The 22,964-nt window shown below is 33.0% G+C and overlaps 1 protein-coding gene across 1 annotated transcript; it reads left to right on the plus strand.

The window, feature by feature from the left end:
* The first annotated feature begins 209 nt into the window (after nucleotides 1–209).
* On the plus strand, nucleotides 210–4,368 carry LOC120078626 (remorin-like). The gene is made up of 5 exons (XM_090314207.1): nucleotides 210–695; nucleotides 1,055–1,105; nucleotides 2,065–2,152; nucleotides 2,998–3,079; nucleotides 3,910–4,368. The coding sequence occupies exons 1-5, from the start codon at nucleotides 518–520 to the stop codon at nucleotides 4,108–4,110; spliced, it is 600 nt and encodes a 199-aa protein (XP_090170333.1). The 5' UTR covers nucleotides 210–517; the 3' UTR covers nucleotides 4,111–4,368.
* Nucleotides 4,369–22,964: the final 18,596 nt, after the last annotated feature.

Raw genomic sequence — 22,964 nt, forward strand, 5'->3', positions numbered from 1 at the left:
GATCACTGGTAGTATCAATAAGTTTCTATCACTAATAGATATCGATAGACTTCTATTAGCGTATATGAAAGAAGATTAAAATTTTTTATTTTATATAAATAATTTTCTTTATTTTTCTATATTTAAAAATCCGAATTATGTAATATATTTTTCTTTTTGGAAAAAAAAACATAAAAATCAATAAAGTTTGATGAGTGTTTGGGATGTTTGGAGTATTGGCATACCATGCCAACTCACATTAAGTCATATGTAACCATCATCCAGCTCAGTTTCCAAAGCACCCACATAGTATTTATTTATTTAATAATAATAATAATTTATTATTTAAGGAACAGCCACAGTTACACAGTTACCCTTTTGGATTTCCCCTTCTCCCAACTATATTATTATTCTAAATCTAACCACTCTCTTTCTCAATCTCTCTTTTTTTGTCCCTTCCCATTTGGAAAAAGCAAAAAAAAAAAAAAACTCCATTTTATTTTTCACTTCCATCTCTCAGATTCCGTCTCCAATCCCCATGGCTGAAGAATCCAAGAAAATCGAATCACCGCCGCCGTCCGATCCTACTCCACCGCCGCCGCCGCCGCCCCAAGAACTCCCCAAAGACGTCGCCGAGGAGAAAAGCGTCATTCCACCACCCCCACCGCCGGCTGACGAAAAACCTGATGATTCCAAAGCTCTCGTTCTCGTTGAAAGTAAATATTCACAACCCTCAAACCCCCTTTTCTTTCATCTCTATTTTATTCATTTAAAAAATATATGTTTTTATTAATATTTTTCAGCTCAGAATTTTCTTTTGAGTCCGTCTGGTTGGTGGGGAAAAAAACGGGAAAATGGAAAAATTAAATATATAAATATATATATTTGAGGCTCTACCCTCGATTCTGAAGAAATTTGATTCAATTTAATTGTGAAATGGATTTTTTCTTTTTTCTTTTTTCTTTTTTTAGTTTTTTCCGTTTCGAAATTACGAGAAAATAGATAAATAATTTTTCGAATGATCGTTTTTTTTTTTTGTTTTTTAAGTTAATTAATATCTTATTGTTTTCTGCAGAGGTTCCAGAAGCTGCTGAGCCCAAAAGTACCGAGGGCTCCGTGAACAGAGGTTTTCATTACAAAAACCCTCTCTTTAATTTTCATTTTTTATTTATATTTTATTTTTATTATTTGCTGAAATTTGATAGGTTAAATTGCAATTCTAATGTTTATAATTTATAATTAAAATTTAGTTCTTATCATTTGACTATGCTTATTCCATTTTTGAATTTCGTTCTTGAGATTATATCTTAATTTGATATTGTGACATAAATCTTTTGGAATATTTAAAAATTTGACAGTCAATAATTAAAAGAAATGTTTTAGACTAAAACAGAATCTTTAAATGTATAAAACTAAAATTGGACGATCATTTTTAATGATTTTTTTTTTGTAGACTATTGTCTATTAATAGTAATTGTTTTTTTTTTTTTTTTTGTTTACTTCTGACATCTTAAGGCCCTTTTGCTAACCCTGTCGTATTTTTTGTTTTTTAAAATTAAGTCTATTTCCTTTTCATTCATGATTTGCATAAATTTTTAGCTAAATTTTAAACATAAAAATAATTTTTTTAAAAAAAAATTAGAGGTGAAAGTAGTGTTTATAGATTTAAATTTCAAAAACAAAAGCTTAAAAAACTAAGGTCCTATTTGATAATCATTTGGTTTTTGTTTTTGAAATTTAAGCGTATTTCATCCACATTTATTACAATGATTTGTATCTTTTTGAAGTACAATGGTTGAATTCTTAGCCAAAATAAGAAGTAAAAGTAGTATCCATAAGCTTAATTTTCAAGAATAAAAATAAAAAACAAAATAGCTACCAAATGGGGTGCAAATTATCATCAAACGGGTCTTAGTAATTATTGTATATATATGTGTGTGTAAAATTTAGATTAAATTAAGAGAAAGAGAAACAGAGTAGTTTGGAAAGAGAGAGGTGGAGTTGAAATAAAACAGGATTTGATGAAATTTAAAAACAATTTAATTGAATGAAAGAGTGAGTTTGAATATGATTTGATTTGTTCAGATGCTGTGTTAGCAAAAGTTGCAACAGAGAAGAGGTTGTCACTGATTAAAGCTTGGGAAGAAAGTGAAAAGTCTAAGGCAGAGAACAAGTAAGATTCTTCCTTCACCTTCTTTCTTTATGCTGAGGCCAATATTTTTCAATTTAACTTTTCATATGTATATAATATTTTAATTTTTAAAATAGGGGAGGTAAAGTAGAAAAATTAAAACTTTATTACGATTTTATTTGATAAATATTTGATTTTTAAAAAATTAAATATGTAAATTCTACTCTTTATAAATTCTTTTGTTTTATTATCTACTTCCTAATATTTTAAAAAACGACGATAACTTTTGAAAACTAAAAAAAAGTAGTTTTTTTTTAGAATGTAACTAAGAATTTAAGGATTTCTTCGAAAAAATGTGAAAACTATACTATAGTATGAAATGAAATTTAGGAGAAGCCAAGCCTAAATTTCAAAAAATAGAAAACTAATAACAAAGGATGTGTTTGGATTGATTAGAGAAAAAAATAGTCAATTTTATTTAAACTCTTTTTTATAAAAATTGTTTAAAATAAACCTTGAAAGTATTTCAAAAACTATTCTATGTGGTTGTGAAACACAAACACTTAAAAAGTTAAACTAAATACACCCAAAATTATTACCGAAAACCGAGCCTAAGTCACAAGTAGAATAAGAATCTTTAGATTACTCTGATTTTAACTTTGAAAGTTTTGCATATAAAACACACAGGGCAGGGCTTCTTATGATGGTTTAAAATTATTGACCAATGGTTCAACTCTCTCCAACCCACATAGAACTTTGAAAACCAAAATGGAAAAAAGAAAAAGGAAGAAAACTACTTGTGTTTTTTTTATATAAAGTTCTTACTTCAAGTGGTGAAAGTAACTTTTGTTTAATTTGTTTTTTGGAAACTGAATCTCCTTTTGCAGAGCTCACAAAAAGTTATCTTCTGTTGTGGCATGGGAGAATAGCAGAAAAGCTTCTGTAGAAGCTGAGTTGAAGAAGATTGAGGTATCAAATATTCCATTAACACCTTTATCATGAGCCCTTTATATTCAACATAAATCTAAGTATGCTTCTATTTCCTAATCATCATTTCAAGAAGGAATATTGATATCAAGTTTTGTTTAGACCCTGTTTGGTAACCATTTTGTTTTTAGTTTTTGTTATTGAAAATAAAGTCTATAGACATTATTTCCATCTCCAAGTTTCTTTTTTTGTTATCTACTTTTCATCAATGGTTTAAAGAACCAAGTCAAATTTTGAGAACTAAAAAAGTTGTTTTTGTTTGGAATTTGGCTAAGAATTCAACTATTGTACTTACAAAAATGCAAATCATTGTAAGAAATATAGATGAAATAAGTTTAATTTTTCAAAACAAAAACAAAAAACCAAATGGTTAGCAAATGGGGCCTTAATGATTTTGGTTTTAGTTTTCTTGTTTTGAAATCTATGTTTGTTACATTTCAGTTATCTTACTATGATTTTCATCAGTTTTATAGAAACATTGAATTCTTTGTCAAATTTTAAAACTATATTTTAGGTAAAATTTGATAACTATTTGATTTTGTTTTTGAAGTTCCGTTTATTTTTTCCCAATTTCCTTACAATAGTTGGCATAATTCTGAAGGAATGATTTGAATTTTTAGCTAAATACAAAAATATTATAGGGATCCTTAGTTACTTGTATTTCTTTGCTTTCATACTGTTTTGTGCTTTTTGATTACCCTACAAAGTAAAAAGTCTTTTTTTCCCCCCTCTTTTATAACATTATAGGCATGGTTGATTTGTAGTCTTGGAGTGATTTTCTTTTGACAGTAATTAAACACAATTTTGAGCAGGAAAGTTTGGAGAAGAAGAAGGCTGAGTACATTGAGAAAATGAAGAACAAAATTGCTCTGCTTCACAAAGCAGCAGAGGAGAAGAGGGCGATGATCGAAGCCAAGCGCGGAGAAGATCTTCTCAAGGCAGAGGAGATGGCTGCAAAGTACCGTGCCACTGGTACCGCCCCGAAGAAGCTTCTCGGGTGCTTCTCGAGTTGAATGTCTCGTGCCCGAACACTGATTATTGTGTATTGAAAAATACAAATCTTCATCAGTTCATCTCATTTGGGTGTTAATTAGATGTGTTGTGTGTGTGATGGAACGAAAACTGTTGTTTATGTTTTGATTTATTGGTGTGTGTAGGGTTTAAGTGTTTGTGAATATGATATTTGGAGGAAGATTACTTTGAATGTAAATCTACATTGTTATAGTGATTATTATTTATTGCAACTGAAACAGATGTGAAATGTTTGTTAATATTACTTTTCTTTGCATGTTTTCTGGCTAACCTTGTTTCTATTTTAATGTCACATTCATTAACACTGAAAATTGCAAATTGCAGGAAAAGCCCTTAGGCTCATCAAAGTAAGAAATACTATAATAAAACCGAAAGAGTAGGATGTTGTTAACCAACAGAATCAAGTAATACTAAAATAAGCATCGTTCAATTGGTATAGTATTTGCACTATTAATCTCGAAATCAGAAGTTTGATTTTCTCACTCTACATATTGTAAAAAAAAAAAATAACTAAAAAAATACTAAACTAAACCAATAACAATAAAATTATCAATCGGTAAAATAGGGCTACAAACTACGTTATCTAGGTTGAGATGCACGACAGAACATTGTTCTTAGAAAGAGTGGTTGTCACTTGCATGGGGTTATTCGACACTCTACTCCCATATACAACTTCTTTCAAGAACCAAACTCTCTTTTGAATTCTTGTTGACTTGTTTGCTCAAAGAACAGATTGATGGTTGTTTGTCATGGACAAGAATCCTCCAAATAACTCCACAAAGGTATGATATTATCCGGTTCATGTTAAACTCTCATGGTTTTTTTTTTTTCCCAATTATCAAAAGGCTTTATGTACCCATAATCTTTTCCTTAATTATCTGCCAATATGGGACTTAGGTCGCATTACCAACAATCCTCCTCTTAAAAAAAGACTACTGAGAGCCTCCTTGATAGCTGATAACTCTAAAAAAGAGTTATAATTCCTAACTTAATTTAGGCTCGTTAATGGATTTTACATGTTAAATATCCTATTTTATAGGTATCGAGCAACCAAGAGGTAGGATTGACTAATGGATGAGAAATAGGGTTAATTTGAAGCAATTTGGAGATAATTTGAGGATTCAGGCTTCAAAGGAGAGGAAATGACCATACTGCTCCTGATTAGAGTGTCGCAACTTTCATACATGCATAGCTCTAATGCCCGCGCAACGCTGAATTGAAGAAGCTGAGGATGCAGGGCAGCGACAGCGCTACCCTTGGCATTGCAATGCTGCGATGATTAACGAAATGTCAAGCATCATTGCAACGCATGCCCAACGCTTGAGGACTGGATCAACAAGAGCGTTGCAATGCTGCGATCATATTATAAATATTTTCTTTCTGAATTTCGAAAAGAGAGAGGAGAGTTAGGTCGTCTTAGAGAGCATGTTGCTCGATTTTAATCATTCTAGGCCAAAATTCATGAGATTTCCTTTCCTTTTGAGTTGTATTTGTAAATCTTGACATCATGAGTCAGATTTGATGAACGATTGAAGGCCATGACATTAGTTTTTGAGGTTTGTAGGGATTTTCTTGGACTCTTTGAGATTTCTTATGGATTTTTTATTGGATGTTTCTGTTTCTTTATAATTTCTATTATTTGGTTCAATTTCTAGCACAAGCATATAGAATTGATGAATTGACGACTTTATTTCCTATATGTTTGTCTTTGCTATGCATGTTTTTGGTGTCTGTAACTACATTGAAAGCATGTTTAATTAGTATCAATAGGTTTTAGTTTGATTTATGGCATGATGTCTAGGCTATCTAGGATCATCTAATTGATAACAAAACCTAAGGATTGGAAGTGCATTAGGATAGAATTGGCCATTCTTGCTTAATATCATAATTAATCCAAGAACATAATGAAATTAACTATGTAAATTGCCTTTGTAACAAGCTTAGTTAATTTAGGGATTAACGACATGTTGATTTTCATTACGGAGTTGGATGGGTTGTCCTTACATTCGATTAGGCTTAAGAAATAGTTAATGATTCAACTCCAAATCGAAACAAAAATATTTATAAATCATCGAAACCTACTTCTTATACTAACAAGTAACATAAGCAGCAAGTACGGGGTTGAACTATAGGAAGGCCAGGATTTAATCTTCTCTTAAGCTAAATTTGACTATGGAAAGCAATAAAAACGGTGTTTTATTGTTTGATTGACAGGAAAACTAAATGCGGAAATAAAAATGCAGAAAAGTAAGATAGACTGAGAAAGAGAGAGATCGAACACAAGATTACCTTCGTCGGGTTAGAGATCGTAGGTTTTTCTATGAATCTAATCATCGATTAATTATGAAAATATTGCATTACGATCTTGGATTGATTAAGACATTAAGCAAGAAAGGCTATCCTAATGCATTTCCAATCTTTAGGTTTTTTTATCAATTTGGTAATTCTAGATAACCTAGACATCATGCCATAAACCAAATTAAAACCTATTGCTACTAAACTAAGTATGCTTTCAATGCAATTACGGACATAAAAAACACACATAGCAAAGAAAAACATACAAGAAATCGTGTCGTTAGTTCATCAATCCTATATGATTGTATTAGAAATTAATTTAAAGAAAGGAAATCACAAAGAAACAGAAATATCTAATAAAAATTTCATAAGAAATATCAAAGAATTCAAGAAAATCTTTAGAAACCTAAAAAACCGAAGTCATGGCCTTCAATCGTTCATCGAATTTGACTCACTATACCAAGATTTACAAATACAACTCAAAATGAAAAGAAATCTCATGAGTTTTGGCTTGAAATGACCAAAACCAAGCAACATGCTCTCTAAAACGACCTAACTCTTCGCCCTCCTTATCTAATTTGGAAAGAACAAATTTATACAAGTAGTCGTAACATTGCAATGCTAGGAAGTGTTGGGTTTTATGTCCTAAAACTCATGGTTTGTAAACATTAGAACTTATTCTGAGAATTCGATAAAGTTGTTGTTGAATATATTATTTTAGAAATCCAATAAACCTAAGTCCCTTGACTATTATATGTGTACTTGAACTTTATATGGAGACATACAAGTGGATCAGGTTCGAGTAAATAGTCAAAATGATCTATAGTATATGAATAAGATTGGGTACCTTATTCTGGTAACACTATTGGATGCGGCCTACTCTGTAGTTGTTACAAAGAGTTGTAAAGTGCTACATACGAAGTGATCCTAATTCGTGCATGTTGAGACATGAGGAGTGGGGGTGTCCTGTGTAAATGAGTTTTGTGCAAGATCGGATCACGAAACCTGTCACTCTTACTTTATAACGTTGTTTACTATTTAAGATTGACTATTTGAAAGCGATGACCTAGGTAACTTAACCTTAATCCTGAGCTAACTATGAACTCCTGTTTATTTGGGATTATCCTTTGATCTGCAAACGGTGAGAGTAGATAAATTACCTCTGCTCAATAAGCTTACCATTTTGGGGATAAGATCGAATGAATAGCTGGGAACATAAGGTGCAAGAGAGAATTCACTCCTACCCGATCAGGGTTAGTAGAGAGGTTGTTCCCTTCAAGTGCTGATTCTGGGTCTTGAACAAGAGACCTCACCCTTTCATTGGCCTGAGAGAGATTCGATTTGTTGATTGGATCACAAATCAATTATTCATTAAATGATCAGTGGAACTTAAGGAACAAGAGGTAATTTCGGGGGTAAAACAGAGATTTGACACAGCCGTTATTACGAGCAACCTGTGAAGGGTTAATTTACTAATCATGGTTATATCGAGTGGACATAATATATCTACAGTGAAGGGAGTTTAGCTATGGGCTTTAGTGGAATCACCCATTAGTTAACGAATAGGGGTTAGATCGGGCTAATGAGTTTACCGATTAATCTCAGATTGTTAGAGCCCATGATCTGTAGGTCCGCGAAGTTTCTTACTAGCTTGTAAATGGATAAGCTCTAGAATAGCGTGATAAATTAATTTGAAGTGTTTAAATTAGAATTAAATAAATTTGGAGAAATAATATTTAGATATGATTTAAATATTTGAAGATGGAATTGTGTTAAAAAATTAATTTAATATTTGATATTAAATTAATTAGAATTATTTAAATTGTTTAAATAATTATTTATTAATTTTATTAAAGAAAAATTAATTTTGTAAAATTAATAATATTTTCAGTTTTATTAAATAAAATTGATTTTTGAAATCAATTTTGATAAAATTGAAAAAGAAAAGAAAAATACAAAGTTGGAAAAATTGTTTTTCCATTTACTTGATGAACTAGCTCAGCAACAACCCACTTTAACTCTTCATTAACTCTAAGTATGGGGTGCATCTCATGCACCAAGCTTCTTTGCATGAATGTTTGCAATATATAGAAGATTTTGGAGTGTTTTGGAAGAGAGCAACCAAACAGAAATTTTGAGAAAAATTTGAGAGAAGAAGGGTGTTCTTCTACATGGTTGCTGCTGTGAGCTTCTCCAAATTCCCTTAATTCAAGCTTATTTTGAGTTCCACTATTCAATCTTGAGCTCCAGAGGATAGTAGAGAAGATCTTGGGGTGGTCTACAACAAGATTCTGTGGAGATTTGCAGCTGAATCGTAGCTTAGAGGAAGTTCTTCAAAGGTATGTCATGAAACCCATTTTTTCTGTTGAAGCATGTTTTCTTTTCTGCCAAAATTAATGAATTAAAGTGCTTATGGATCCTGGTTTCTTCTGTTGCACATTGGTACCTTTCAACAGGAAGAGCATTGCAACACTCTTATCGATCCAACCCTCAAGCGTTGGAGTGGTATTGCAATGTTACTATGATGCTGCTCGCAACAGACGAGCGTGCACAGATGCGTTGGCGTTCCGTTAATCTTCGCAACGTTGCAGCACTAAAGGTAGCATTGCGACTCTACCCTGTATACGAGCCTACTACCTTGCAGCATTGCGTTAAAGTGTTGAGCGAGGGTTGCGACACTACAATCAGGGGCATTTTGGTCATTTCTCCTTCTTTGAATCTTAGATGCCCAAATTATCTTCAAATTACTTTAAATTAACCTCATTCAAATGGTCAATTCTACCTATTGGTTGCTCGATACCTAAAAAATAGGATAATTAACACATAAAATCTATTAGCGAGCCTAAATTAAGCTAGGAATTATAGCTCTTTTTGAGAACTATCAAGCAACTTTAATGTGTGTAAAAAAATGTATGGAGAAGCAGGATTTGGGGGAAGTCTATGCTTAGTTCCTAAGTTTAGCTTCAAGGATAATCTAGGCTCATAACATTCGTTCATTGCACACCTCTTGGTGGCCAGCCATATTTGTCATATCTCTATGACACATGAATGATGTTGCGTTAAACATGAGGTTGTTACTATTCTATAAATACTTCTTATATTGCTTAGTGATATCCATAACTACTTACCCCTTCGGGAAGTTGGCTATAGCTACTTAACTCAATGAGTGATCATAGACAAGCATTTAAATAGTCATGCACTAAACAAATAGGATTAATGCTTAAAGACTCAACTTAGCTCATTGCATTAAACTCCCCCTTACCCCGTTGAGATTAGTTACTCCTGGTAAATGGAAAAAAAATGATAGTAGAGAGAGGAGATAATGGAAATAGACATGATGATGTATAGATCAAAATAGATTTGTTGTTTACAAAAGTGAATACTCTATGGAATACAACAATAAAAGACAAGAAGAGAGTAAAGGAAAGGGTAGTTTTTGGCAATTTCTTGCTTCCAACAAATGTAATGTCAAAGTTGCTGGTGACAAAATGGTAGTATGGAGTGGAGAAAGCCTTCTCAAACTCTTGCTCTGGTGAAGTTCCAGTGAAAAGTCGGGGTGAAGTTTGGAAGTGGAAGTTCTAAAAAATACAATCTATTTCACTCTTTGCTCGTGGTGCAAGTATCGTGCCTAAGGGTGTTCTTAGGTAAAATCTTGCCTCTTGGACCCTTTCTTCATGGGTGTCAAGGCTCTATTTATAGATTCGTGCACTGAAAATCATTGTGATACCCACTCTGATCAATCGTCATCTCTGACGTGGTAGGTGAAAATGTCAGCACTGCTATCATGGTCAACATTTTGAAGCTATGGTAAAAGATCCGCTGGCAGTGGGTCATAGATCCCGAAGCATGCGATCAAATATTTGTTCACTGGGTAGAAGCTCGGCGCATGCGAACAGAACCTGTGATCAACTGTAGAATATTCACTTTGGCACAATTTAACTCATGATATGCGGTCAACAGAGATTTTTTAGTGTACTTCAACGCAAGTATATTATTTAACATGAATTCTTAGTATAATCAACGCATGTTTTGCTTATTTACTCTTATTATTCTAAGTAAAAGACTACAATAACTTATATTTTTATAAATTATCAATAATTATCAAAACAATTTAATGAAAGTTAAAAGCAAAACTTTTGTTCAAGATTTCTTAAAAATGTTAATTAGAAGAAGCATTGAAAATTTAAATTTGCTATCTATCACAAAGTCATATGTCAAAACATTAAATAACTTGAAAACATGAAATTGATGAGAAGCGATGACACTAGTCCCATGACCTTATCATAGATCACTTCGTCATGTGTCTAATACATTATCGTCTTTACATGAAAACATTTTAAGAAAATGATGAGTATTTAAATTACTTGGCATGTAACCCATCTACTGGGGTCAACATATACAATCACATGCAGTCATGAGTTAAAAAACCTTAAAACTAGTGAGACCAAACTCGGCCAAGATTTTATCAAGTGTCATTCCACGCAAAACGGTGTCATGTGCCAATCCATACTAAAAGTTTATCAATCAGTTCAAAATTCTATGTAACATACATGCAAATCCCACATAAAATCACATAAAATCACAATTTATGATAAACAAAAACCATGTGTATGCTAAATTAATATAAGTGGCTTTTTTTTAATCATAAAATGGACATAATTAATCACATTATAAAGGGCAAGTCAACAAGTCAATCACATAAACATTATCACATCAATTTTTCATGGCTTTGTAGAATCATTTACGTCGGAATCAAGCCCAAGTATCGAGGAAATAAACTTTCATTGCTTCACATTAACCAAAAAATCTCAATCTTTAGGGCCTAACTCATACTGAAATTTCATTTTAAGAGTCATTCCAACAATAAACTCGATAGTTAGAAAATCTAGTCAAGCTGTATTCTAATAGTACCGAAAATGTACTATCTTACTCTATTTAATTTGAGGTTGCTCTTAGATTTTATATGTTTATTTAATAATTTTATAGGTATCAAACATCTAAGAGGTACAATAGAGCGTTAGAGTCAAAATTTTACTAAAACAGATCAATGAGTAGAAGCAGATCATTCCAAACCCCATTGTGAAAGAACATCAACACTTACAATCTTACAACAACAGTTATGCATAAAGTTTAAATTACAATGTGCTCAAAAGGAAAATACTAGAGTTCGAGGTGCACATACCCTTGATGAACTTTTCTTCTTGTATCTCTTGATCAAACTCAGTCCAGCGTCCAATAGCACGAACACAAACCAATGAACAACACGAACTGTAGAATCCTCAAACACGCTTAAGTAACACTCGACCCTCGACCCTCGAACAACAAATAGACACTACCACGAGGCTATCTTGGTATTCTTGATGTGAGAATCTAGGAGTTGTGGACTCTGTATGGATTTGGTAGAGGAAAGGAGGAATTGAATGATCATGTAGACGATCGAGTAAGTGGAAGAAGACAGAAGTCTATCGTGTAGACTTGGATACTCGATTGTTTAGTAGCGAGCGACTATCGTATAGAAAAACTCAATGCATGATCGTTTACTCTCTCAAGGCTATCGTATAGCTTTTTCGTTATGCTTGTTCGATAATGAAAAAATGAAAACGATTTTTATTTTATCTATCAGTTACTATAACTTATTACAACTTCCCACTAAGTTGGTTATTAGGAGAAAAAACCGAAACCAATTATCTCATAATTGATTTAATTATAAATAAATATTATATTTATAACCTATAGTTTTAATATCATATCTCATGCAATATATAAACCATAGTCATTTTCTCCTATATAACATTTACTATAAATCATATCTATATTTAAATAAATTATTTACATAGGTTCAAATTTTCTTTGCCACACGAACACTCGTAATGAACATGAACATAATTCATTTGACATAAAATTTAAACACTCGACCAAAATATCACAGGTTCATATCATAGGTTCAAATTTTCTTTGCCACATATTGTTAAACTAAAAAAATAATAATAAGTTGAATAGACTTTTATTTTTCTAAAAACAATTCTTATAAATAACTAAAGAATCATTTTGATCATCTTCCATTGAAAAAAGAACATAAACCTTTTTTTAAAGAAAGAATAAACATTACCGTTTGCATTATTTAATATATTCATCAAATTTCAAAGAGGGAATTATATATATGTATATGATCTGACATTTGAAAGTAATCTAAACCCCTTTAGATAAGGTGAGAAAGAAAGTATTTAAATGAGATAAAGGGACAATAATTGATGAAGAAATGAAATTTGGGTCTTTTTATAATGCATCCAAATCACAAGTCATGCTTCTAAACAATAAAATGAAATAAAATAAAGATTAAAAAAAGTCGTGGATTCCTTGACAAGAACAAAGTGCAACATATGTAAGTGTACATGTTCAATTGATGCGACCTACCCCATGGAATGCATTCTATGATTAAATGACATTATTTCACATAATCATTTCATCTCGTTTGAGTAACTCTTTTGTTTTTAGTTTTCCATTTTTTAAATTTATACTTCTTTTCTTCTAAATTCTTTATCACGTTTTTCATTTTCGTGATAGAAACATTTGAATTATTTATCAAAATTTAAAAGCAAAAACAAGTTTTCAAAGGGGATCTTCAGAAATAGAAAAATAAATGAAACTATTTACACAAAATAACAAAATTTTTAATCTTCTTCAATAGAGATTGATAGAGGTATATCAGTGTCTATTAGTGATAGACACTGATAGAAGTCTATCACTGATAGATATTGATAGAAGTCTATTATGTCTATTAAATTATATCAAAATCTAAAAGCAAAAACAAGTTTTCAAAAGGAGATTTTCAAAAATAGAAAAATAAATGAAACTATTTACACAAAATAGTAAAATTTTAATCTTTTTCGATAGAGATTGATAGAGGTATATATCAGTGTCTATCAGTAATAGATGCTGATAGTAGTCTATCACTGATAGATGCTGATAGTAGTCTATCACTGATAGATGCTGATAGAAGTCTATCACTGATAGATGCTGATAGAAGTCTATTATGTCTATTAGTAATTTTTTTCGTTATTTCTGTAAATAATTTGACATTTTTTTTTCTATTCGTGAAAGTTTCTCGTTTTCAAAACTATTTTTTTTTAGTTTTTAAAATTTGATTTGATTTTCGAAAACATGAGAAGAATGTTTTAGTTGACGAAATATAGAAATCAAAGGGTGAAAATAGTGTTTATAAAGATAATTTTTAAAATCAAAAACAAAAAATAGAATGGTTACCGAATTGTAACTTCAATTTTGTTTTTCAGTCTTTAAAAATATCATTCAGTAATGTTCTTCATTGTTATTTATCATATCCTATTTTTATTCATTCCGTCCATCTTGTTTTAAATCACTAGAATTAAAAAACATATATAATAACTGTTTTTATTTTTGGATTCTTTAAAAAAGGAAGCGTCTGATAATTGTAACTTATTTCTTAATTGAGCAAAATTCAGTATGCAATATAATAAAAATATAACATGTATTAAAACAAATATAAAATTAATACAAAGAATTTATAGTAATTAACACAATTTTCTGAAAGCAAAATTTAAGAAATAATAATTATAAATTTTATCCTGCTATTGTTCTTCAAATTGAAAATTCATCTGTAACTCCGATAAATTCTCCTTAAATAATGTCATCTTACATTGGGTTTATTTTGTTCAATTAGACTAATTTGTTAATTGTTCGAAAACAATGTAAATTTTCAACAATCATTAATTCATTGCACAATATGCTATTGTCTATTGATGTGTGTGCCGACTTGGTAATAAGATATTAATTTAAGGATAGACAATTTGAGTATGGCTATATTTTTTTAATTCAATGATAAACTTTATTTTTATTTGAATGTTAAAAAATGCACGTATTTTTCATTAGCCAATCATATATATAAGCTAGTAAATATGAAAAATGAGACAGAAAGTCATTTTTATTTGAAAATGAGTAATAAATGTTTCTTTAAAAAAATGAGTAGTAAATATGAAATATTTTATTAATTAATTTATTTAATCCAAAAAAGTTAAAATCGTACCAAAATTAAAAGAAAATAATAGAGATTTAATGAAATAAAAAGGATAGAGGGAGAGAGAGAAACGAAAAGAGAATAAAAATGAAAAATACATTAAAGTATTAAAAAAATAAAAAAAGACAGAAAGAAAAATTATGATATGAGAAATAAAGAATACAAAAATATAGGAGAGAGAGAAAAGAGGGGTACTTGGGTAAAAATCGAAAAAGAAACATAAACGACTTTGTTTTTAAAGTTTTGTCCAATTTTTAAGTAGGTTTGGCGATGGGAGCTGGCATACACTCTCCATTATCGTTTTCGTGGAGATTTGTAATTTCAGTCCCTGTCCTCGTCCCATTTTATGTTTTGGAGAGTCGGGATCGTAATTGGAGAATCTCTGTTTGGAGATCGGATCCCCGTAGGAAAAAATTCACATCTTTTATTTTATATTTTTAATTACTTTTATTAAAATCAACTAAACTTCGGTATTATTAAAATTAAAAAATATTTATATAGCAAGTTAGTATTATCATTATTTTATTTATTTAAATTAAGAATTAAAGAATATTTTAGTATTTTTTATTTTCAATTTAATAAAAAGTTAAAGTTAATTATATTAAGAAATGAAATTAAAAAGAACGTGAAAAAGAATAATAAAAACAATAGCTTACCTATTGTTTTTGCACACATATATAAATATATATACTAAAAAATAATAACAAAAATATTCGGGATGGGGTCGAAGTTGGGGACGGGCCGGGGATACCTTCCTCATCCCCGTCCCGTCCCCCATTCGGGTACTCGTTTTGTGCCCCTAGTTTGATCCCATCTCCGATCAAACTAGGGATTCTCTGCCCTGATCGGGGCGAGAACTTGCAGGGACACGACTCCGTGGAAATTTTTGCCAACCCTGATTTTTAGGAACTTTTTTTTTTTTTAAAAGTTTTAGATAAGAAAAAAAAAAAAAGAGATGGTATATCAAATATGTTTACGTAAAATGAGAAATAAAAACTGATATCACATCTAATGTATTATTCTTAAGCTTAGATTTGGTAAGTTTTGTAGTAATTGATTTGATGATATTTATGAGAATATTTGATTATTTTCTAGATATCAAGCAATGTAAAAAATTAGAATAGATTGAGGATGTAAATATCTGTCTAATCAACTTAAACAATTATATGAGCAAAAAGATATTAGTAAGATGGTTAACTATTCTAATAACAACACAACAAAATGAGATAGCTGAAAGAAGAAATATATTCTTCTTGAACTAATTAGGTCAATGAAGGCACAAGCGAAATTGTAAGTTAATCCCCTTTTGGGGTAATGCCCTATTAACACTTACTTATATTCTTAATGATGCGTCTTCAAAATCACTTCCACAACATATAGATTATGGACTTATAGAAATCAAAACCTTATGTACATGAGTTATTACATCAAAATAGTAAGTTAGGTCTGTTGGGGTTGATGCCCTAAATCTCGTAAGGTATAGTAGTTTGTAAACACGTGTATGAACAAACATTTGTGATGCAATAATATGAGATATTTTCTTCACTATTGTCTTTGAAATATGAGATATTTTAGTTGCATTAACCACAAACCAATAAACTAAGATACCTAGTTATTGTTGTAACTTAAGCATGTATGTGATGACATACAAGTGGATCGTGCTTTAAGTGATAACCTAAATGGTCTGTAGTATATGGATAAAGGAAGGAAACCTTATCCTATTGACACTACGAGTGTGGCCTGCTTTGTAGATGTTACAAGTATTGTAAAGTGCTATAAATAGTCTGATTCTAACCATTCATGTATTAGACATGCGAGTGAGGATGCTTCATACAAAAGAGTTTATATAAGACCAGACCACGAAATGTTCAGTCTCGTTATATAACGCCATTTATGACAGAGACTTTCATTTCACTATGACGACCATAGGTAACATGACCTTAATTCTGAGTGAGTTGGGAACTCTTGCCTATGAGGGCGGTCCTTTGATTTGTATGGGTGTGAGTGGCCAAATCGGCGACTCAAACTTACCACTTTGGGGATCTGTCTGATTGAGGAGCTGGGAACTCAGGTACACAAGACAGAATTCACTCCTTCCTCGATTTAGGGATAAGTAGATAAATTGCTGCCTTAAAGGCTAATTCCGGGACTTGAACAATGTAGCGTCACACCTTCTTTTGGCTCGAGAAGGATTTAATCATAGGTATTGTTCATTAGAGGAATCAGTGGTACTTAAAGAGTTAGATGTAATTATAGGAACAAGACGGTAAATTGGCCCGACTGTACTTTCGAGCGATTATGAAGGGCCATCGTACTGTTGATTAGTTATATCCAATGGACAGAGAAATATATCTGTAGCGCGAAGAGTACAGCTGTCGATCTTTAGTGGAATGTACGAAAATTAACGGATGGTGGATATCGTGATTAAAAAGTTTAGTCAATTATTCACGTACCGTTGGAGCATCAAACTACAGGTCCATAAGGTCCTCTTGGTAGCTCAATGGATTCATGTTGAGAATAAGTTTTTGGGTTAGTTTGAAATGTTCAAATTAACAAGAGAAAATTTGATTATATATGATATAATTATATTGCATCAATTACATGAGATATAATCTACTTAATGTATTAGATACATTAATTGGAAGAATTATTATTAAATGCTACAAGGGAGAAAAAGTACTATGTTTTATATATTGCATGAAATGTGATATTAAAACTATAGGTTATGAATATATTATTTATTTGTAACTAAATTAATTATGGGATAATTGGCTACAGTTTTTTCTCCCAATAACCAACTTAGTGGGAAGTTGTGATCAGTTATGGTAACTGATGGATAAAATGAAAATTGTTTTCATTTTTACAGAAGGCGATCATTAAGCGATTGAGAATCATACAATCAAAAGAATTAGCTATACAATATCTTGAGAGCATACACGATCATGCAATGAGTTTTCTATGCGATAGTCACTTGTTTCCTAAACGATCGCGTATACGGTTTATACGATAGACTATAGTCATCTCCCACTTACTAGACCATCTATACGATCTGTCAAATTTATCCTACCCTCTACCAAATCTACAGAGTCTACAACTCATGGATTCTCACATCGAGAATAACGAGTAGCACTACTCATGGATTCTCACATCGAGAATAACGAGTAGCCTTTTGGTGGTGTCTGCTTCCTATTCAAGGGTCGAGTGTTGTTTGTGCTTGTTCGAGGAGATTGCGAAGGCGTGATGTTCGTGATTTTGAACGATCGTGCTGTTAAATGGAGGGAACGAGATTGTAATGACCAGATCCTTACACATTATGATCCGACCGCTACGACATGCATACTTAGACTTTTCTATCATGAGATGAGTTTTGGTTAAAATTTCAAAGAACATATCTAAATTTTATTAATTAGATAGAAAAACTATATAAAAAGTTTATTTATCAAAACACCAGGATCCATAAAACATTAGCGTGGTGGTACAAAATGCATGTGCCTACAATAGTGAGTTTGATGGTTGGCCATTTGAGCGACGTCCAATTCTACCATCTACGCTGTGTCCTTACCTACAAAGTCTGTAAAAATATAGGATGAGTATATAATATACCCAGTAAGTAGTTCTCACGTAGGGTAGTGACCAAATGCACAATCACAAGCAACATGTCATGAAAACATATGATTGGGACCGAAAACGTATAATAACATGTGGTGGTCGGTTATGCTTCCAACATAAATCTCTCCGCCCTGATAGGAAGATGAGGACCTAAGCGAAAACTAACCCATCTGATGATTAGCGGGTCATGCAGTCAGTAGGGCCAGAGTCGCATCCAACATCAACCATTAGCATAAACGTAATATTGGACTAGAGGGGTGCAACCATACATACCTTGCTAGTCCCTAGCATAAACATAACGTAAGATTAGGCCTGGAGGGGTGCAACCATACATGCCCTGCCAGCCCTAGAAGCATAAATTTCTCCGTCCTGATAGGAAGATGAGGACTTAAGCGGAAACTAACCCATCTGATGATTAGCGGGTCATGCAGTCAGTAGGGCCAGAGTCGCATCCAACATCAACTATTAACATAAACGTAAGATTAGACTGGAAGCATAACTTACACCTAATTAAAACTTGATTTTAACGTAATTGTGAACAAACATAATGCATGGGGTCCCTTGTAGAGAAACGTGTTCTAAACATGTAATGCAATATAACAATTAACATAACCATACAACATAATAAAGGTACACTACCATAGAACATTTAAAGAGAAGGCGAGATAAACTACTTACTGTAATCTAATTATTCCTTATTATTCTTTATGATTTGATCAGTAGAACTTTCCTTTTTTAAACTAGAAGGAAATTTGGGCAGAAATTTGGGCACCTTACCCGAGCTTTTCTCTTTTAACCTCACAGAATTTTCTCACTCACACTTACTCTTTCACACGATTCTTTGTTACTGAGATTTGTTTGATAATGGGTTAAATCTTTAGGCAAAGGGTCTTATTTATAGTAGTTTTGAGCTCTTCTCAGTGTGACAAATCATCGTACAGGTGGCTTCTTTAAAATTACTTAGGATTTAAGGATTCCTCTCAATAAGACACCTAATCTTGGCTAACGTTTGCCCTTACGTCATCATTCTTTGTTTGTATTCAATTTTAGGGTTTTCCTATGTATAATCTATAAGATCGTGGCAAAATTCAACGCATAATCCACGCTTCTGTCCAAATCTCGCTCTCTTTGTTCTCAGAATCTCACTCTTTTCAACTTTCTTGCTAGTTTGACTCTAGCGACTTTCGCTCTCGCTCTCTCTCTCACTTGTCGCACTCTCGTTCTCGCTGGTCTCGGTCTCAGTCTCGCTCTCGCTCCCGCTCTCGCTCTCGGTCTCGCTCTTGTTCCCGCTCTCGGTCTCGCTCTTGTTCCCGCTCTCGGTCTCGCTCTCGCTCCCGCCCCTGCTCCCTCTCTTTCCTACTGTCTCGCTAAGAATCTCGCTCTCTTTACTTTCGCTCTCTCCAATGTTCTCTCCAATCTCGCTAGTTTTCTCGCATGGTTGCCTTCACTGCTTGTGGATTCCACTTCCTTTTTTTTAACTCTTTCAAATTTTAAGAGTATATGGGCAATTAATTCACCTCCAATTCTTCCAATGAGCAGTGCCCAAACAAAAAGTTATCTACTGCCCGTTGTCTCCTGAATTAGCTAGCGTCCTACTTCTAATTAATCCTCCCAATTCTGCTCCCTTATTCATTATTTTTTGGATAATGAATAAATTTCCAATTAATCCAATAAATTTCCAATTTCCAATTATTCATTTTTTTCCTTCTAAATTTCCACCCCTTTAAATAAAATTTTGTCCTGCTTATTATTTGACATTTAATTTCCTGTATGCGTACAAATCTGGGTCGTTACAAGAAAAGTTCTTCAAGTGTAAGTTCTCTTGATCCTTAGTTATTTCCTTTGAAGCATGTTGTAATTTAGAGTTTTTGCATAACTATTACTGTTTGATTGTAAATGTGTACGTTCTATCACAATGGGGTTTGGGACGATCTTGCTTCCACTCACTGGTCTCTTTGATAAAAGTTTCTTCAATTGGTATCAGAGCCAGGTTGTTCTGATAGTCCAAATTCCATTGATGCATCAAATTACATTTACGGTCTTGGTGGGTTTTCTATAGTTTGCAATGTGTTTAAAAATTAGATGTAGTTTTCGATTTGAATCGATTGATGTTTCGGGATGGTTGCCTCTATTATTTAAAGCTGTCTTTACATTTCTAGTTCATGTGTATGGGCCTCTGGGTTTTTGGGCATATTGATAATGCTATCGAGTCTGTATTCAAATTGTTTTAGTTTGTAAGAGTCGTTCGTGAAGAAGCTTCAGCGCATGAAGATGCCGTTCTCATCGAAGAAGAAGACCAAGAGTTGGCCACGTCGTGTAAACCAAGCAAAACGATCATTTAAATTTGGCTACGCAATCATGTAGAAAAGTTCTACCCGATCGTGCAGTATTTGCTAAACGATCGCATGGCTGATGCGGAACAATCGGGTAAAGTGTTTACTTGGTCGTGTTGCGTTGGCTACTCGATCGTGTAGACGCTGAGGTAAATGATCATTGAGGTTTTAATTCTTGTTGCATGGTAGGCCCGCACACTAAACGATTGAGTCAGCCAGCATGCTTCATCACATAGTCCCTGGCTACTCGATCACTTGGTATACGATACTCGATGCTTGCTCTACAATCGTTAAAACGATCATGCTTCACCGCATAGTTGTCGTCTACTCGATCATTTAGGCATGCGTTACACGATGTACGCTGCACAATCATGTGACCTTCATGCTTCATCGCATATTCAAAGGCATACGAGCCATGCTAAACGATCGTTTATTCTCATTCAGCATCACTAGACGATCACATGGAGTTGCTATATGATTAAAGGAACGTTGCTTCACCTGGACGGTTCAAGACCCGGTTCGCCTGTTTGAACCAGTTGGTTCGTTGGTTTTGTAATAGATAGCTTTCTTTTTTTTTTTTTTTTCAGTTTTTTAGGCTAATCATCCCGGTCCATTGATTCTTAATGAATGTACATTTGATGTATGTTTATTTTTTATATGTCATAAAGTATGCCATATAGTTTTTAAATCCACCATAGGTTATGCATTTGTCATGCATCATCTCTATATTATAAGAGATGATATAGTAACTTGCATGGCTAAATTCCTTTGAGTTTCCTGGTAAGTCCAGGGTCGAACACATGGACTTGTGAAAATAGATTGCATTGGTGATTCTTTTTTTGAAAACTTTGCGGTAACTGGGAAAATAAATAAAGTGTTTGGTTGTTGATTGCGTTAATTAAAAAGAAATAAATAAATGCGGCGGATTTGAGAAACGAAAGTTGCGTTGATAGATGCAATGAGTATGCGATGAACGGGTTGAGAAGATCTTTAGCTAGCATTGCTTGGGAATGCGTCAGACCATGCGATCATGTTACTACCATGCACAGCAAGTCATTTTCCAATGTAAATGCGGTGCTCCTAAGTCTAGGATGCATGTGTTGAATGCAAAATGTCCATAGAGCTTATCCCTAAGTCTCTACTCTTGTCCTATGCGTTGATGCAAAATGCATGAAGCAAAGTGACCGCATACAATCATATCTTATCGTTAAGATGCATGCGATAGTTAATAACAAATAGTGCTCATTCTTAAGCGCTATCTCTCGTTTATGCGTTCTAATCTGGTTCTTCCAAACCTAGATTTTGACCTGACCTTCCTAAGTCTAGATCCTATCCTTAGACTACCCTCTCGAGTATCCCTAAAGGACGAATGAAGTATACATAAACAAGATAATTGCAAAGAATGAAGACTCCCTAATTGTGCTAGCTAAATACTTCTCAACCCATTCAACTAATTTAGCTATTCATGCGTGAATCACAGAGAGTGGAAAGATATAGAGAAAGAAATTCTATTTTTATAAACACATTAAGTACAAAATGCCAATGGAAGTTTAGGGTAGAGAGCCTGGTAGCAATTCCTTGCTGACCGAGGCTTTTTTACACAAGAATCTCTATTCTAGCCTAAAGATATTCCTGCTTCCGTAGGCGTCAACCCTCTCCCTGTCTTTGAAGCTTCCAGTGCTCTCCTAAGCTTACCGAAACGATCTACTGGCACACTTTCTTTCTCGCGTCCGCCTTAAAATGAAAGAAATTATGGACAGAGGCGTGAACTTGTAAAGTGAATGAAGTAATCGACTGCTTAATTCTCTAAAGAATGCACTTGGTATTTATAGAGTTTCCATGGTGAAAGGCGGATTCTCTCTCCCGGTTGTATAGATAAGACAACTTTAATTCCTGACTGATGCGCCGGATAATTGTGACCGATAAATCTGAATATACTTCGTGACCGTTATCGGTTGTCAACTTAATTTGGATCCGACGGCCGTCAGCTTTCTATCCCATCGCTCTTAATTATCCTTTCACCCGGATGTGGCCACCATGTTGTGCTGACCAAGTTGCGATGATTCTTCTTGGGTGAATGTTTGTGAGCATGATCATCGCAAAGTCTTGCGGTGAAGTTGTGTTCGACCAATGTATTCCTATGATCACAATCTCTGCATTGCGCTAATGCATATTCTGGACAGAAATGTAAAGATCAACTGCTCTAATGCATTGGACGCATGCGACCACAATATTATAGAATTTATGCTTAATGGACGCAATTTAACATATTTCATCAACGCAATCCAACTTTGTTTAAGACTTTAGTACTATGATAACGTGCATTTCTGCCCGTTATCAGCGAGTTTCATCTAGGCTGGGGTATTTAAAGTGACGGAAACAGAACACTCCTACCTGGAAACCTAAAACAGAATACTCCTACCTGGAAACCTACCTAGAAAGGTGAATTAGATAGATTTGATGTATGCATGCAAATTCAATGATAGTTTGTTAAAGTGTTTAATGGGACTTAATTCAAACTTGTTTAATTATCAAAAGCAAGAGT

The sequence above is a fragment of the Benincasa hispida genome, chromosome 5 (genome assembly GCF_027475165.1).
Source record: "Benincasa hispida cultivar pf3 chromosome 5, pf3_genome.v1.1, whole genome shotgun sequence".
Taxonomy (NCBI): domain Eukaryota; kingdom Viridiplantae; phylum Streptophyta; class Magnoliopsida; order Cucurbitales; family Cucurbitaceae; genus Benincasa; species Benincasa hispida.

Coding starts and splice junctions, on each gene's coding strand:
- LOC120078626 (XM_090314207.1), top strand. CDS start 518: ATGGCTGAAGAATCCAAGAAAATCGAATCACCGCCGCCGTCCGATCCT. Junction 1,106..2,064: donor CGAGGGCTCCGTGAACAGAG/GTTTTCATTACA, acceptor TGATTTGTTCAG/ATGCTGTGTTAGCAAAAGTT. Junction 2,153..2,997: donor AAGTCTAAGGCAGAGAACAA/GTAAGATTCTTC, acceptor CTCCTTTTGCAG/AGCTCACAAAAAGTTATCTT.